We start from the raw sequence: 17,792 nt of genomic DNA, 5'->3' as shown, positions 1-17,792 counted from the left end.
CCTCCAAACTAGGAATTCGGCACTGCAGTACATTTGGCAGAAACTGCATTACAGCCCACAAAACTGGTGGTGACAGAATTACCCCCTAAAGGTTCCTGCACCACTGAGCTCGAGGCCTAGTGTGCTTAGTGCAGTGCATAGTGCAGTGCAACACGTGATGATGGCAGATCAGGCACTGAGGTCCCATGGCTTTGCCACTTTTTTAAGCTGCCAGTGGTGGCCTGTATCCATTCGCGGGTAACAGATCTGTTGTGGAGTTCGACATCTACCGTGTGGGATTCACCGTTTGCACAGGCAGCAGGGTAGCTGATGACTATGGCCCAAAGATGATATTTTCACAATATTGGACAAATAATCCACCTAATACATATTGCTAATTCATTTAGACTGTGCCACAGATTCTTTGGCTTCACTAGGGCTCATTGACACCAGCAGGATTGTTAAATATATTTAGCGGGGAAGTCCTACAGTGCATTGTTCCTGCTCCTTTTCCTTTTCAAAGGATAAGCAAATGCCTACGTAGAAGTTTCCCCGGGAGATAATGGGACCAGTCTTGCAAAGCAACAGCTCCCAAGCAAGTCCTTCATCCTCAAGCTGAAAACTAAGAAGGTGCATCTCAACAGCTCTTACTTTGTGTTTCAGGCCGTAGTTCACCTCCAGCTCCATGAGCAATACACTCTTTCGCACGTTTAGCGTCTTCTGGAGTTCATCAAACGTTGAGTGGATCTCATCCACAATGCTGGCCTTCTGATTGACTAACTGGTGGATGATTTCTGACACCACCTGGAGTGCTGAATCAATTTCTGGCAACCTGTTAAAAAAGAAAACAAAACTTCATGTTAAGGGTCTGCGAATATCACCAATTTGTGCATGTTAGTACAGCTCCTTGTCCCCTTATGCTATCAGGTTTTATACGTGGCTTTAAGCTTCCATTATGGTAGCGGGAATGCCCCTCCCTCACCCCACCACCTGGTTCCAACAAAAAGGCCTCAGCATTCCCTTTTAGACAGAAGGTGACAACTCAGAGAGGTGCCCTCTGTTTTCCTTGTATCTATTCGACAGAGAAATAGAAAATGGCAGCCAGAATGGAATGTAACTGAGAATGTTCTCATCTCATATTTTCTTTCACTTGCAGAGTCCGGCCATGATTGCTTTGCCACTGCTTTGGCCGCAGAAGGAGCGGTTTGAAATTAAAGAAAAAGAAATGTAGAATAAGGATCGTCCTCATCTAATGGTTACCACTAAAGAAGACCTGGCCCTTCATGTTAATCCCAGAGTTGGTGGGTAGGAGGAGGGCGGCCCTGCAATTGTAAAGGTTCTGTTCCAGCAATGTTTCTGGCCATGCTCCAGGCAGCTATGGAAAGCTCCAGCATCTGTTTATTTCCTGCAGCCTAAGTGGCAACAACCAACTTCAGGCTACCCACAACCTACACTCCTCCATTCTGTCTTGTCAATATCCACTCGGGACACGGAGACCACTACAGTGGTAATTGATGCAGTGTAAATGCTCATTACCATACAGTTAGCAAATCATTCTGCATCAGTACTCCAATGATTGGCCTCTTCCAACACAAGCCATGCAAAACAAAACAGAGAGCTGGAAAGATGCAATTGACTTTGGAAAATGTGCCCTCTCGTCGCACATTGCCACAAACAAACTATCATCACCATCTGAAGAGTCATGCTCAGCCATAATGCCTATGGTTTCTATGTGGGAAATTCTGGGCTGTGCAGGGGCCCGCCAGGAGTACTCCTGCAAGTGCAGTCCGCTCAGTGGCTGAGCTTGGCAGTAGTCCTCCCCACAGCCGCCATTCCTCGAGCTTTCTAGGTAATCCTTCCTGTAGCCCTTTGCTCCAGGAAAGTGCAATTGCAATAAACATGCCCCAACCACAAGGCTGTCAGGATTATACTGCACTGATGATCCATAATACGGGTTGACTTCTTTCTTTCTTTATTCTTTCTATCGGTCTTTCTTTGGAGCCTTCTTTATTTCCTTCTTTCTTTCCACATTATCTCAAACTTCCAATCTTTCCATACTTTTCTTTCGTTTTGCCTTTATTTCCTTTTTTCCATCTGCATTTCCTTCTTTTAATCTTCCTTTACTTGTTTGAAACCTTTCTTCCTTTTGTTTATTCAGCAATTTCTTTCTCTCTCCCCCCTATAATCATCTAAAAATATAAAATTTGTGGCACATTTTTTTGTAAATAGCCACTAATAAATCAGCTTGTGAGCAGGGGTGTTGCTAGGTCTGGAAAAGATCTGGGGCTAAACTAATGTTGGGCCTGTCGGGACTCGGGGCTAGCCAGCCTTTTGGCTGTACCCACTGAGCTTGTATCCGGGGCTAAAACCAAAAGACCTGGGGCTATAGCCCCCCCATGCGGTTTCCCCTTAGCCACGTCTCTGCTTGCGAGCCTGACAGGGATTGCTTTCATTTGGTATTCAATGGTGAGTGAAATGATCACATATTAAATTCCTTTACTGGTGCCTTAAGCATGTAGAGAGGACATAGGTAAACCTGATACTTGATTGATATCTAGGCACAGGACATAAAGTTGGTCTCCCCTCTCCCCCTGTTTTTTTTATTTTTAATGAAAGATGGGCAAAGATTGCAGTTCCACTAGATAAAGGCACAGATGGCAAAAAATTGAGTAAAGTTGGAGACAGTACAGTTTCCCATCAGATGAAAATGAAAAAATAAATAAAGGGCCTATCACATAGCACAATTGTTTACTTGGCAACAACATCCTTTCCAATTACAGTGCTACTTTCTTTCAGCCTCAGTGAATGGACACCTGCTCTCTCTATTGTTTTATGGTTGTGTAGAGCCTCTTCTAAAGGAGCATATGCCACCAGCCACAATCTATGGAAACCGAGGTCAGAATTTGCACTCATTAAATGGCATTACACGTACCTTTCAGAAAGAATTTGATATTTCATTTTAAAGAAAACTATGGCTGGAGGTGAGAGAATAAGGAATGCCTGTGTGGCCTCCCTCTAACTAAACTAATAACAATGGCTTTGGCTGGGATAAAAACAATGAAAGAAATAGTACATTAATTTGAGGTCAATTAAAAACATTACATTGCTATATGTTTCAATATTAAGGACTTGCAAGCCCACCTGATGCTTCCCAACATTGTTTTTTTATTTGTCCAAATGAATTAAGTGAATTATTGTGTGATAGTGGCCATATTGTCTACACACTCATAATGCACCCTATTTATGATGGTGCATTGCATTGTTAGGTAAGTGGTTTGGTGTATGCACGATTCAGCCACGAGAGTAGGCTAGCAAGTGAAGAGTGTGCAATGTGAGGTCGCCAACATTTTTAGTTCACTGAAAATGATATCTTACCACCAGTTCTGTGTGGAAATATTTCGTTAATGTGAGGCATTAGACTTTGGGGGTTATTTGAATTTGCGTGTATGGAGGGGACCACTTCCTTGCAAAAGGTCCCTTTTCGCAATTTTAAACTTTTCACACACAGGGTGGTAAAACGTAAAACAGACAACATCGTTTTTACACTTTATCTTCTCACTACGTGTTCGAAAAAGTCCAATTAAGAACCACGCAAGGCAGTTATGATGGCTTCCATAGGAATTTTTGCCAGCATGAAAATCACACACTGGTGGTAACGCAGGTGGATCTGTCAGGCGGACAGGTTAAGTGTGCTCTGCTCCCAAAAACCAATGGTAACCGCGTATCGCCACTTTTTCTGATCAGCTGGACTTGGAGAATTACCACATTAGAATGACATGTCTTAGTTCCAGACAGTTCTATGTTCATTCATGCCCAGTTTTTTTTTTGCTGCTTTTTTTGCTGAAAATGCTTTGTCGAAAAAGATTATTGCATTTTTTAAATTTTATTTGGGTCCCTCACCACCAATTATTTATTCCCTATACATCACCCCAAAAAAGATTTTTCTTGGCAAAAAATGACACAGAAACAAATGGGAAATTAATTAACATTGTACTGTTCATTCATCGCCCGTTTTTTTCTGTGGCACTTTTTGCTGACATTTTTTGCTAAAAACCATCGTAAAATATGGGGGTCATATAAGGGGTAGGGTGGGGTGATGTATAGGGAATAAATATTAGGGGAGGGGGGTTTGGGGGAGACCCTCCAAAATAAAAAAAAGTTGATGTCTTTTTTCGGCAAAACATTTCCAGCAAAAAGTGCAGCGGAAAAAAAAAACGGGGGGTGAATGAACATAGAACCCTAAACATCACATGCAACTTCTCAAATTCCTCTAGTGGCAGTGAATATGATGCTACAAATAGAAATACATAGTTCAACAGCAAAAGGAGATGTTTTGAGACCCTCTTTGTCTTCATTCATTCCCATAAACACGAGTTTGTGGCAGAGATGTTAGGAAAGTGTCTGGACCAGCAGTGATGATGTGCAGACATGTCTGGGGTTAAGATGTACTCATCTGCTAGTTCTCCATTACTTTGGACATTCACATTGGCTTCACATGGGTGCAATGGGCTTTAAGGGCCTTTGGCAGCGGGCGCATTGATGTGACAGGCTGCACTCCTTTCATGCCTACCTATTGCCAGGGGCATCACTTTGGGTGCACAGCTCTGCGTGTCTGCAGCAAGGTCCCAGTGTTGCTCTGGGATACAGTCATCCTGGATCCCCTGGGGGAGTTCCTTAGCGATATGTTTCTCTGGTGGACAGGAACTAGCTCCCAAACACTTTAAGGATGAAGATATTCATAGTGGCTTCATCAAGATCTTCAGACTGGACAAAACCCATTAAAAAAGAAAGACTTTAGTGGGGTGGCCATAGGCGCCCTGTTTATTAGCTAGGCATATATTGTAAATATAATTTTAGCCATAACATACCCCTGTTGCTGACAGAATGTCTAAGTGGAGGCCACCATTCTGGGCGTTTCAGTCCGCTAAAGTTCACCTATTCATCTAACGAAACACGACATCCTTGTTTTAACACAGGGTTGAAGGTTAGCCCAGCCCCCTTCCCCGGTTGATAGGATAGGGTGAGCAGCATACATTCACATCAATCCCATACTACATCTGGATCTCTGTGCCACCGGGACCAATGTTGCTGCCTCATAGGCCGGTGCTTGCCAGAGCCCCCCCGCCCCCTGGGCACACCTATAGTGCAGTGTCCATCCCTCAGGAGTCTTTTTGGAAGTTGGGGTTGCCATCCTCTTCAGAGCGGGGGTGGGGAACAGGCAAAGCACAGTTCACTCCCTTCTAAGAAAAGTGAGGCCCCAGGCTAGGATTGTCTAGGGATAGCTGGTCCCTGGGGCTAAGCAGATCACATTTTTGAGAATAGAGTCTCGCTCTACAGGCATTCATGGTAATTAGCCCGGCCACCTCAGACAATGAACACTCCCTTATTTATACGCTATTTCATACTCTCACAGGTGCACATTCTGGAAAGTGCTGGTCCTTTTCCGAAAATCTACGTACATGCGTGCACTTCTATTCCTTGCGGCCTTTCACATTTTCGCTTCACCCTTATTGTAAAATGCAGCAGACACGATGCCAGCAGGGTGAAACATTTTAAACAAAGCCATTTGTTTTCCGTGTTTCGTTTACAATCACAAAGTATGTATTCCGGTAGAAAACCCTTCACAAGATTTTTTTTTTTTACTACCAAACCTATATCTGAACATGGTCCAAAGCGAACCTTTCTGACCTTGTGAAATGGCTCTTTAAAAAAACAACCCTCGACCTGCCTTTTCTGACTATTTGTCTGGGTCCACATCGCCCACCACAGTTGGGCGGAATCAGCAACAGTATCCGTGTCCCTGGAAACGCCACCTGGCATCTGCAATGGGCGCCCAAGTCGCCCTTCCCAGGCTAGCACTTTGTGGTAATCAAAAGCTGGTACATGCTTGTGGCGTGAACACGCCTCACATGTGCCACTTCCTTTACTATCTTCATCATCTCTAAGGTTCTCCAAGAACCAATCGAGACAAAAAACGGGCTCAGCCATCCAATCCCAGGCCAGAACAGAGGTCTGACAAAAAGGAGAATCCTAAACCTGCCAGCCCTGGCCAGTTGTAAGACGTGCTTCTCAGTGATGCTAACTCACTCGGATCCCCATTTTGTTTCTAAGTGATGTTTCGTCGTTGCCTTTGAAGGGCAGCCATTACTGCTCAGTGGATGCCCTGGGCAAGCAGGGTGCCTGCCACTGAAAATTGACAAATAAGTGCAGTGTGGGGCCAAAAATGAGACTTTCTATAGGGCATTTTAGGCACTGCTATATCTGGTAAATTTTTTTGGTTAGCCTATTATTTGCAGATATGCTATTAACCTGTACTCCAACAAAGCCTGGCCACTCGCTTTCTCCTTTCCAATGAAGAGTAACATGAACATTGACGTCTCTGATTTTCACATGAAACCAAATGGCCTGATCTTGGAAGTAGACGATTATGGGATTGTGTGTGAAGACAACAGGCTTTTATACTGCACCAAACAACCACTGTAGTAGTTCCAGAATGCCTAGCCATATCTGTGGAGTGGCACACTGGAAAATAACAGCACCAGTGGGATAACTGCAGATAGGAGCATGCGTAGCCGCTGTACCTCTTTTCAATAGCATCCAGCTGAACCTGCAGTGCAGATTTGTGTTGCTCGACCACGTCTTTGAGAGGAACCGTAGTGTGCTCTGCGTGCTCGCCCGCCGTGCAGTCCTGACACATCGCCGTTTCACATGACTGGCAGTAAAATTCCATTACCTGCAGCAAAAGACACAGCATGGCTACATTAGTCATGGTCACCGGTCCATGCACGTGTATCACAATGTATCAGCTTATCGATGGGCCCAGATCAGCGTGCGCATAATCAGGGTATAGCCTGCGCAGAAGCCTGGGGGCGTGCAGCAGGATAACACCTACACCTGATCACAATCCTCCCCGCGCTACCTCTCCACCTCGAGCTTGACTGCTAGAAGCTCAGGAGAGTTCCCAAGATGCACCTCGTCCATTCAGCCCATGGATGCAGAGCTTTCTTCTCAGACATTTCCCTGCTATGAAAGACAAATTCCCCTTCATCCCATCTTACTGCTCTGAAGCAATCTTCAACTCTTGAGTGCTCCAAAAAACGCTAAACAAATAAAACACACACACACACCCACACACACCTACACCCCGACCACCCCACCCCCACACACACAGTTCACCTGCAGTTTCCGGTCCACACACTCAAAGCAATTTGGATATGCACATTATTGTGTAGGCAGCTTCTCCAACCCAAGACAGACAGTCCCCAAGGCTGCAGGCCGAGACATGTATCTCCATGTGCATGTTGCTGAAGGTGAGCCTCGCAGTGCATCTAAACAGCTGCCCACAGTCTAGTGTAACCTGCACGCTTTCCAGGCGTTCATATTTAGGGCTCAGTGTAACATCTCCATGAAAATCTCGCAGCCTTCATGTTGCCTCCAGACCATTCAGAGGTCGCTTATCTTAGCTCTGCACTCTTTGCATGCATGATTTTAAATGCTATGTTTTGTTGAACCATGTAAATAACCATGGTTAAAAGATGTAGTCAACGAAAAGCTCACTTTACACTGGAAGCCTCGGTTTTCCAGTGTTTGCCCACAGTCTGAATAAAAAAGAAATACACCAACACGGTCACCAATGCAATTATATATCCAAATCACACTCAGTGCATATGTTAATTAAAAAGGCCTTCCAAACTACCTTTAAGTATGTTCTATTTTTGGGAGTTGCTATGGATCATAACAAATGAAAGGCCCCCTGATTATTTGTTTGGGGGGGGGGATCAGCCATAGCCCCACGTTAGTGCTCTGGTGACTAGTCGAACCACTCACCCTATATCCTATTAGGGTTTCTGTAGGTCACCAAAGCACTGCCATGGAACCCTTTGGTATGAAAAGCATTGTCGCTCGCTTATACTTGGCTGCTCCCTAACATAAAGGCAGTGCTTCTGATGTTCTTAAGAACCAACAATATTCACAATCTACACACTTGGTTCAATCTACTTCACAGTTGCCCCCCAAAGCCAACATCATATTTTAGAAGTAGAACCCTTGAATGCTGTACGCTCCCCCGTCACTTTGTGTGCATTTATGCCTCGTGTGAGAACCCGTAGCTTCTCCTCCAACTCATCTGCCCCGCCCTTTCCATGACTCCCTCCTTTTGAAAAGGCACTGTTCTAAGACTAGCTGCCCATGCACTCCTGCTTCCTAGACCCACAGATGTTCTATTCCCGACACCCATTTCTGTCGCCCTTGACTGCTCCCCGGGAGAGCCCGGATTCCCACTGATGCGCACTCGGGTCCCACTCTCCATGGCCTGTCTCCGCCAGCTTCCTGGCTTGGTGTCCAACCCCATTTCCTATCCCACTCCTTCACTGTGTTCCTCTGAGTACCTACTGCCCGCTTTCTCTGCTCCTCGCCTGATCACCATATCTCTGCCCCTTCCCTGTCCCCTTCCTGATTCCGAGGTATGGCTTCCCTGCCAATCCCAGATTCAAACCACTCCCCACCAAGTGCTGGTGACTCTTCATATTAGTTACTTTTTTAGATTATTCTTTGGGAGACTTTTTTATTAAAATGATTACAATTTCATATCGTTGTACTAGAAAGAATGCTGCAGTAGTACCCAGGGAACAAACTTTGACAGGGAAGGCTGAGTAACAGACTCAACACTTTACAGAACAAATGCATCGTGTAGTGTAGTCAAAAGCAGTAGGAATTAATACATGTCTTAGCTCCACTATGACCGCTAAAAGTACTTTAAATGCAAATTTACACATCAAAAAAATAAGTAGGGCATGTGATAGAAAGTCAGGAAATTGTCTGAATTGATAGGCCCGAGCAGGATAGGCAGGTTCCAGCGGTCCGAATTGGCTCTAGGCAGGACGAGCCTTTGGGAGGCGCTAGACAGGACCAGGGAGTTTATGTGAAGAAGCAAGCGGGAGGAAGTATGAGGGACCCATGCGTAAGACAGAACACAGGAGATGCCACTGCAGGTCTGCCCGTTGGCTAAAACTTATGGCCTATCTGCTAGCAAGACTACACGCCAAAGTGAGACTTGGTGTAGGGGACCCCAGAAAGTTAGCAACCAGACAGTCAACAGGAGAAGGGTCCAGGAAAATCTAAAACCTGCAACTCCCAGAAACGTGCAAAAGGGTGAAGAAACTCCTATGAACTGTGGGGACTGAGAACAACATTTAAAAGGCAGGACAACCCCCAGAGCCGGAAGAACCAGAGCAGGCATTATGGGGTCTCGCAGGTGAGGAGAGTCTCGGTTAAACAAGTGGAAGAACCACCCAGACAGTTTCTGCTTTGCAGACCTCATTTTACTTGAATTCTTGTAGTTATTTCTCTAAATAAAGGCGTTGACCTTACCTCACGGTGCTGGCATACCTATCGGCACCCGACTACCATGTGATGTAAAATATTCAGTTTCTTGACCAAACTATGTTGGGACAAAAAATATTCCAAGTGGCAGACGATAAGAAAGGAACAAACAGAAATGGTTAATCTATGAGAAAATAGATATGTTTGCAGCAGAAAGAATCAGGAAAGCTGCTAACATTTTAGGAACAGGTTGAGGTTATGCCCAAGGATGACCTGCTCCTTCTCATTATCTTCATAAGAGCATGGGAATTCTGTATCTAGATCCCGATAAATTGCCGGTGCCAGCTTTTAAATCTTGCCGCAATATGTGACGTGTTATTTTTTTATGAAATAGGAATGTGATCAGTCTTTTTTACGGCATATTGGAAGCCTCCACATCCTTCCAATTAAATTTGATCCAGCCTCTAAGGCTTGCCAGATCTTTCGAAATAACATTGTCTTAAGGGGATGAGGATGACGTCCAATTTCATCATATATTTTGAGTCTTTGGATTTCATCCATAATGGAACTGAAAAGAAAAACACTTATGGATTTCTAACCATAGAAAGGGAGTTAAGTGGGGCATGTGCCAGCCCCACATTTAGATGAATCTGTAATCCAAGTGAGGAGGTGTATGCAGGACGTGTACCAATAGAAATGAAGAACGACGTGTATTTTATTTTGATTCTGCATGTGCCATAGTCCTGGAGCCTGATACACGGATTGGACACTTCCACGGGGAGTGTACCCCTGCATTTCACTGCTTAGGCCGGAAGGCCAGGATCCAACCATCAGCAGAAGAAGGAGCAATTACAAACAAGCATTGGACAAGGCCAATCCGTTTTGGCTAGAATACGTCAGTGAAGCCTCAAGGCCCCATTTCCCAACCAAAGAACAGCAAAGGTTCATGCAATTACAAGTGGTAACAGTCATTAAAGTACTTAAAACAAAACAGCATATGCTTCAAATAATAATAGAGCAAAACAAACACTGTTCTGTCAAGCCTTCAACATCTTGGGTTCATTCCCTTGAATGACAGCATACACACAGAATTGCAATTAAGGTCATATTTCAGCAACTCACAACGCCAGAAACATACAAAAGGAGCAAATAATGATAAATCACTCATGTGGATACTTAGCCATGCACATATGCCATAAACCTCTACCTATGCAATTAGTTGTTGCCCCACTAAGTGTTGCCAACTTGAACCATATGAGCCAAAACGGAAGTATAGTTCAAATGGTGTGCGTCCTAGATCTAGGATGGAATGGAACATTGCTATTGGTGCCCGTCTCTTCTCTATAGGACAGCTAACCCTTTTGCAGGAATATGCTATCACACAAGACGGAAATTCATAAATTCATGAATGTAAAGACTTTTGATTTTCTAGTTGCTTTCTCTTAAATTATTAGTTTTTCCATGCAATGAGGAGCATATATTTTGCCAGCAAAAACATCTACATTTTATTAGGTGATGGATATATATATATATATATATATATATATATATATATTTATGGGGAGGATTATTCCTGGCAGTAAAATGCTACAGTTCTTCCATATCTGTGTCCCAGAACCAGGGAGCATGAATGCCCTTGGAGGTACACTGTTTTTGTTGCCTGGATCTCTGAGGAGGTCGAGGATGTTTTGAAGCGTCTTTAGTAGGGTCTGCTGTCTCTACCTATGAGAGAGGCGGGGCATGGCAGGCTGGGACTTTCGGAGAGGTCTAGAATGTTACCTGAATTCAGGAAAGCAAATAGGGTTCTCTGAGAAGCCTGTACCTTGGATTAGCTAAGGAAACCAGCCACAGATAGACAATTAATGGAACCTTGAGAGTTAGCTGCAGGTGTGAAGAGCTAAAAAGTGGGGGGACTTATTAACATACCAATTGAATGTGGCGTCACCATAAATTAGCATATGAAGGTGCCCTCTGAAAAAGTGGGGGGACTCCTGAAAAAAGTGGGAGGACTCTCTCCACCCGCGTGTACGCTCGACTTGAGCCCTGATTAGCTGAATGCACAGCATCTCTAATGGGCTGTCAACCCAGAGTCGGGGGAATGCCTGAAACATTTCTGAGCTGTCTGGCTCACAGTTGGCAGAGTTGCTTTCCGGGGCCTCTATAGTCCCTTTCTTGACTGTTCTGAAAATGTGTGTTGGGAAGCGGAAGTGCAGCTATTGGGCAGCATTCCTTACTCTCCCTCACAATCTTTACATCTCCTGCCAAATGGGCCCTATCAGGTACAATTCCCCGGTGCTAGTTTTGATTTAGTTTCAGTTTACACATTTGTGGGAATTTAAAATGCATGGGCTGTAGGAGGTCATAACGAATTGAGACACAGTGAAATGCAACATATTCTTTCAGAGCTAAAAGGTACAGTGCCAGTAATGACACAGAACTATACGTCTTTTCTTGTGAAGAAGGATATTAAATTATATTTTGAGGCAGGACCACCACTTTGTGAACTTCAATGTTATAAATTAGAATAAAACATGGACGTATGGAATCTTTAGTAATTAGTAGGGTATTTAGGTGTAGGCTCTAAGAGGATAAATTCTGATGATTGTTAATTTAAATGTTGGACTATGCCACAGTGGCACGGCCACAGTCATGATCCGGTCATCCGCGGTGGAACAGGGATACCTCCTGACCTGGGGTAGGCAACCTACCAGGAGGTATACCAGAATACTTACCAACAGGTGGAGTGAGGGGGTGGGAGGGAAGGGCAGTCCCTACCGACCTTCAGTGTGCAGTATATGTCTGCTGGTACCACTGTCTTTTCCTCAATGCCTGGCTCTTCTGGAACAAGTTCTCGTTTGCCTTTTTCAGAACTACAGCTCCCAGAATGCACCTGGGTGCAACCAACAAAACCAGGGTAAGGGAATCTAGAACAGACATTGAATGCCCTGTGATTTTACCTGCTTAGTAAAGATGAGACACCAAACACCCGACCCGCCAACCCCATATGGACCCCAGGTGGGTTGTGGGGGAATGGAAAATAAATTGAGAATGGGGAGGGACTGTAGGGGAGACACAGGAATCCCCCTCAGGCCCAATTGGAAAGCCTACTCGCCAGTGCATGGAGAAAGCCACAAGGAAAACCAGCAGCCTGGGCTCATGGCTGCCACCCTTCAAAAGGAGATTTTAGAAAAATGTAGGTTTAGAGCCTTTTTAAAGCCTCCCAAGGATAGCTTAAGAAGAGACTGTCCAAAGGAAGCATGTGACCTTGTGGGCCAAAAGGAGCAGGGAGGAGTGTTACGGATGGAGGAGTGGTGTAATGAGGAGATTGGGCCTGTGTTTTGAGAGAGAGCAGATAAGGTATTGTGTGTAGGAGAGAGTGGTACAAGTTGAGCATAGTGTTGGGAGGAAGGTGTAAAAGGTCAGTGAAAGAGAGATAGAGGGCGGAGAAGTGTTTGCCAATTTAGAGAGGTGTGAGTCTAAGTATTTGAGAATGTTGGGCAGGGGAGTGGTGAGAAATTGAAAGGTGGTAGCAGGAATAATAGTGGGGTCAGAGAGAAGGAGGGGTTAGGGAGGGAGAAAGGTGAAGGGGTGCAGAGAGAAAAAATAGAGAAAGGAGAGAGTGGTGCAGGTAGTGTGAAGGTGGTGGAAGAGAGGGTAGAGGATACAGAGAGAGAAGAAGAAGAAGATAGAAAGAGGGAGAGAGGATAGAGGAGAAGGACATAGGCATAGATAGAGAGGAAGACATTGAAGACCACAGAGGAAGGAGATAGATACTGAGGGAGAGATAGAGGCAAACGAGTGAAAGAGAATTTGTGAGGGGACAGACTGGTGGAGAAACCTTGGTGAAATCAGTCTGTGGAGGTTGAGGACCATTTATAAATTCCCAAGGGAGTTGGACCGAGAAGGCCAATTGCACTAACGATTCTAGCAGTGAGGTCTTTTCCATCCTTCTCCTTAGAGATCTCAACTTAGTCCTAGCTCAGTCTCCTATCGTGTCTAACTTTCAGGTAGGCTTCAGGCAATGTATGGGTACTGCTGTTAATGCCACAGTTATGGTGCATTTATTACACAATGTGAAAAACAAAGGCTTAGGTCCTGTCTATATGGCATCCCTGGACATGTCCTCGGCCTTTGACTGTGTATTGTGTGAACTACTTTGGGCCAAATTGACTAAATTTGGAGTTTTTCCAAAAATGGTTCAATTTATAGATTTTTGTCATAAAAGCACCACAATTAGAATTTGCCTTATTAGAGATGGTGCCCTCTCCAGACCTATTCCAACTCTAGTAGGTATCACTACATATTATTCCCACCAAAAATATTGCCGTATATATGGTCGTCTGGAATGGCCATAGGTGATATTTTTAGGTGGCGGGTCATTTTTGGGGGTTTTGGGAGCAGGGGTTGCGGGCGTGTCCCCCGCTCCTTTCAAAATAATGCAGGGGTTGCAGGGGTGTTCCCCGCAGGTTACATGCCTTAATATTGCTGCAAAAATATGTCAATATTTTTGTATGCAATATTTTTGTGGGGATATTAACACATAGAACCCTCTAGTGGGAGCCAAACAAGGGTGCACTCTTGCCCCCACTTTTTTAAATCTCTATTTGAGTGATATTGAGAGTTTGTGGTGTGGGAACAACATCTATCCGGCTAGTCTGGGTACTCTTAGACTCCACTGGCTCGCATTTGCTTGTGATATTATTCTTTTTGATCGTACTCCAATGGGCCTTCAATGCAAACTGGATATTTTTCTCCAGTTTGCAATAAAACATAATCTCAAGGCCAATGGTTCAAAATCAAAGATGATTGTTTTCTCTAAGCAAAAGCAGCCCAAAAAGATGCTGTGGACTCTTGGAGGGGAACTGATTGAACACGTTTCGTCGGTTAGATACCTAAGTTATAACCTCACTAATTCATCTTCTATTAGTATGTGGTATCTCTCACTGAGGGATAAGTTCACACCCCTGGTCTCACATATGAAACAGTTACTTCACAAAGTCTGCAGTTTTTCGATTATGCCCGTCATCCGCTACTACTTAATAGAAATCGAACCTGTGCTTCTTTACGGTTTGGATCTTTTGCTTTTGGATTTGGGGAATTTTCTGAATAAGCTACAGGCTCAACTCTGGAAAGAGGTGCTGTCTCTTGCAATGTCAATTCTGAATACGGTAATTCGGCATGAGCTGGCACTTACCTCACTGCAATCCAAATACCAATGGAGACAACTCCGTAGCTATTCTTAATGGCTCAATCCAGCTGGCAATTCACTCTATGTGGAGTTAAACCATCTTATGAAGGAAAAACAGATCCCTTCTATTCATAGCTATGTGGGAAAGATGACAGATTTGCTCACTACTATAGAGTCAAATGCTAAGGAACTGCTTAATCGACCGCGGGCTACTAAATGAAAACTATTTAGGTATGATTGGGTACGCACCCTTGACTCTATCCAATCATATCATTCATATATGGAATATGGAATATGCCAAATTTCTGAGAAAAAGGGAGTTTTTTTCCATGTATTTGTTTTGCATCCCCTGTCTGAAAATGCGCTGCCTCTACTTGCGCTTTAAACTTAATCAACTTCCTACTAAGGAACGGACCATCCATTGGCATTGGGGAGGACATTCTGCTTCTTCTGCTACTACAGCAGAATGTCGGTTTTGTCCCGGATTAGATTCCTTTGAGACCTTGAAGCATTGAGTAACCAAATGTCCGAATTTTGCAATCAAGAGAGCTAGATACTTTAAATATCGGGTTTGTACTGAATCTGTAGTTTCTTGGGAAGGATTCTGGTCCAGGCTCATGTGGAGGGAAATGTGTCTCTGATACTCTCTCTATGTCAATTTGTATCTGAAGTTTTAGACCATTTGGGTGGTTAATCTTGTGTATGTATTAATTATACTTTTTAGTTTATATCTTATTAAGAGATATTATTTCTATCCTGTAGGAGTCTATTGTGTTGTGAGTGAACTTTATTTCTGTTTCTTTTATGTTATTATGAACATTGTATTTTTTTTATTATCGTATATTGCTTTTGCTACTTTTGTAAGGTTTACTTAAAAACAAAATAACAATAAAAAAAAGAAATTAAAAAAAGAAGGCCATGGCCTTTAGCCTCCCAGAATAGAGAAGTGAAAGACATCAGGGGGTACCATGTTATAGGATACACCGGGAGGTGTCTGGGGGTCAGGGATCCCTGGGGTAGGGTGGAGGGAGCCCCCATAGAGTTTGGAAGCGTCTCATTCGTCCAAGTCACCCTGAAGAATTCATTTACAAATTCAATTAAACACGTTACACCTGACATCTTTGTCTGTGGAAGATTGAGGCCTTCTTTGACAGCTGCATTAATACCTATGGAAGACTATACTTATGCAGACAGATGGATAGTCACATAACAAATTGCCTATTCCCAGGTTTCCTCTTTTTTTAACCCTCCGCTCCTTACTCCAGCCTTTACAATCTGGGTTCCGGCCTTTCCACTCTAGCGTAACTCCTTTTCCCTGTAACCGATTCTCTTTTATCCACTTGCTACACTAACTATTCTTGTTTTCTAATCTTACTTGATCTTTCCGCTGCATTTGATACCTTTGACCATCACATTCTTTCTTCTAGACTTCTGGCACTCAGTATCTCTGGCACAGTCTATAAATGATTTCTGTCCTACTTATCTAACCGCACCTATTCTGTTGCGTTGGCTGGGCAATGTTCGTCTTCCTTCCTTTTACGTTTTGAAGTTCCCCAAATGTCTGTCCTTGGCGCTCTCTTTTTTTCTCTCTATACTATCCCCCTTTCTGATATTATTTCTTCTTATAACTTATCCTATCACCTATGTGCAGACGACACCCACACTTTCTTGTCCTTTTCATCCTTTTCTACGTCTCGGAATGCTACATTTTCTGATTGTCTCTCCCCTGTCCAATATTCACATTTTCTCCATCATAACTCATCCAAGACGGAAATTCTTTTTTTCCTCCTTCTGAAAATCCTCCTCCATTAGCCTCTTTCCCCCAGCTCACCTAATTCTATCTACCTCTGCCCACAAAGTTGGTGTTACCTTCGATCCTTCTTTGTCCTTCTCCACTCATATGCTTGCGCCTGCCGTAACCATCAGTTCAATATATGCAAGGTTCATTCATTTCTAACTTTCAGGGCAACTACGTGCTTAGTTTTTAGCATCATTCTTGCTCATTTAGACTATTACTCCTCTCTTTTTCTTGGTCTTCCTGCTTGCCCCACTTTGGTCTATTTTTCACTCATCTGTACATCTTATTTGGTCCTGCCCAGAGGCCCTTAACTCACTTCACTGGTTAACTTTTGAACACTGTCTTCAATACCACCTTGTTTCGACTGGTTTGAGATGCCTTTGTGGCATGGCACCCTCCTACCTCTGTTCTCTTGTATCCCAGTATCAACCATCCCGCTCCCTCCACTCCCAATCTCTCTTTCTTCTCTCTGCTCCACGGACTCCCTGTGCCCAATCTCGCTTTTGTTCTTTTACTCTCCTAGCCCCCAAACTCTGGAACTCTTTCTTTACTCATTCGCTCCCTTGCCATGTATTCCTCAATACACACTCAGCTGAAATCTCATTTTCTCTCCTCTTCGTAGCATGTAATATTTCTTCTAAGCTCATTTACTATTAACAAATGGATTTGATTTATTTAATTTCATTATTCAGCGCTTTGTGATAAGCGCTATATATAAGAACAAATAAATTAAGGGGGTAATTCATGGGTTATTTGCGCCGAAAAAAACGGGATTTGTGCGCCATTCTGCCCGCAAATCCCTGTTTAACAAATGGGGATTTGCGGGCAGAATGGCGCACAAATCCCGTTTTTTTCGGCGCAAATAATCCATGAATTACCCCCTTTATTAAATGAAACAATGGAAAAATTTAAATGAGGCCATTTAAACCTTACATGGAGTAAGATCATTAACTCTCAGCCTTTATGCAGAGCCTCTTGCAATGGCCTTCTGCTTGGAGTTTCCGTGGGAATAATGTTTCGATTATTATTCATGTTTTACAAAAAAATGCATAGATTGGAGTTATGTCGGAGTGTCCTCTATACGAAATGAATAGACATTTTAGATTTCAGTAAAATATGATGGTCTAATGATATATGGTCTAATTTCTTTCTCCCAGAAATGATGTTTTCTTTTCTGGGTTTATCCTAAAATGTCGACTTAATGGAATCGCTGACCATGCTATACTTGGATTCCTATATTACATTGAAAGTTAAAAGCAAGCCACTGCCATCTAATGGCATTTCTTTTAGACACTTGCATAGCTGAATATGGGGTAGGATCCACTGAGTAATTATTTATTGTATGGAAAATGTATTTTAAGAAGCATCAATTTGGAGTTAAATATTGGATGCATGAAGCCATATGCAGCCCTACAGATAAGCAGTATCTCGACCATTTTTACTCCCTAAAAATAGGCAAATAGCCGCAAAAAATAAAAATAGGGAGTACAAATACTCCCAACAAAA

At 43.5% G+C, this 17,792-nt stretch overlaps 1 protein-coding gene across 4 annotated transcripts in view; it reads right to left on the bottom strand.

Moving 5' to 3' along the window:
• The window catches only part of TRIM2 (tripartite motif containing 2), a 601,585-nt gene that overhangs the window by 113,721 nt on the left and 470,072 nt on the right, over positions 1 to 17,792 (bottom strand). For all 4 annotated transcript variants that reach the window (XM_069631297.1, XM_069631295.1, XM_069631296.1 and 1 more), the window contains exons 4-5: positions 6,561 to 6,712; positions 631 to 811 (exon numbers count right to left, since the gene is read on the bottom strand). In XM_069631297.1, the coding sequence (XP_069487398.1) occupies positions 631 to 811; positions 6,561 to 6,712 (333 nt within the window). The remainder of the gene's footprint in view (positions 1 to 630; positions 812 to 6,560; positions 6,713 to 17,792) is intronic.

This window comes from Ambystoma mexicanum, chromosome 6q (genome assembly GCF_040938575.1).
Source record: "Ambystoma mexicanum isolate Mex_15411 chromosome 6q, UKY_AmexF1_1, whole genome shotgun sequence".
Taxonomy (NCBI): domain Eukaryota; kingdom Metazoa; phylum Chordata; class Amphibia; order Caudata; family Ambystomatidae; genus Ambystoma; species Ambystoma mexicanum.
The sequence above is the reverse complement of the archived record's forward strand: the minus strand, read 5'-3'. Positions and strand labels throughout refer to the sequence as shown.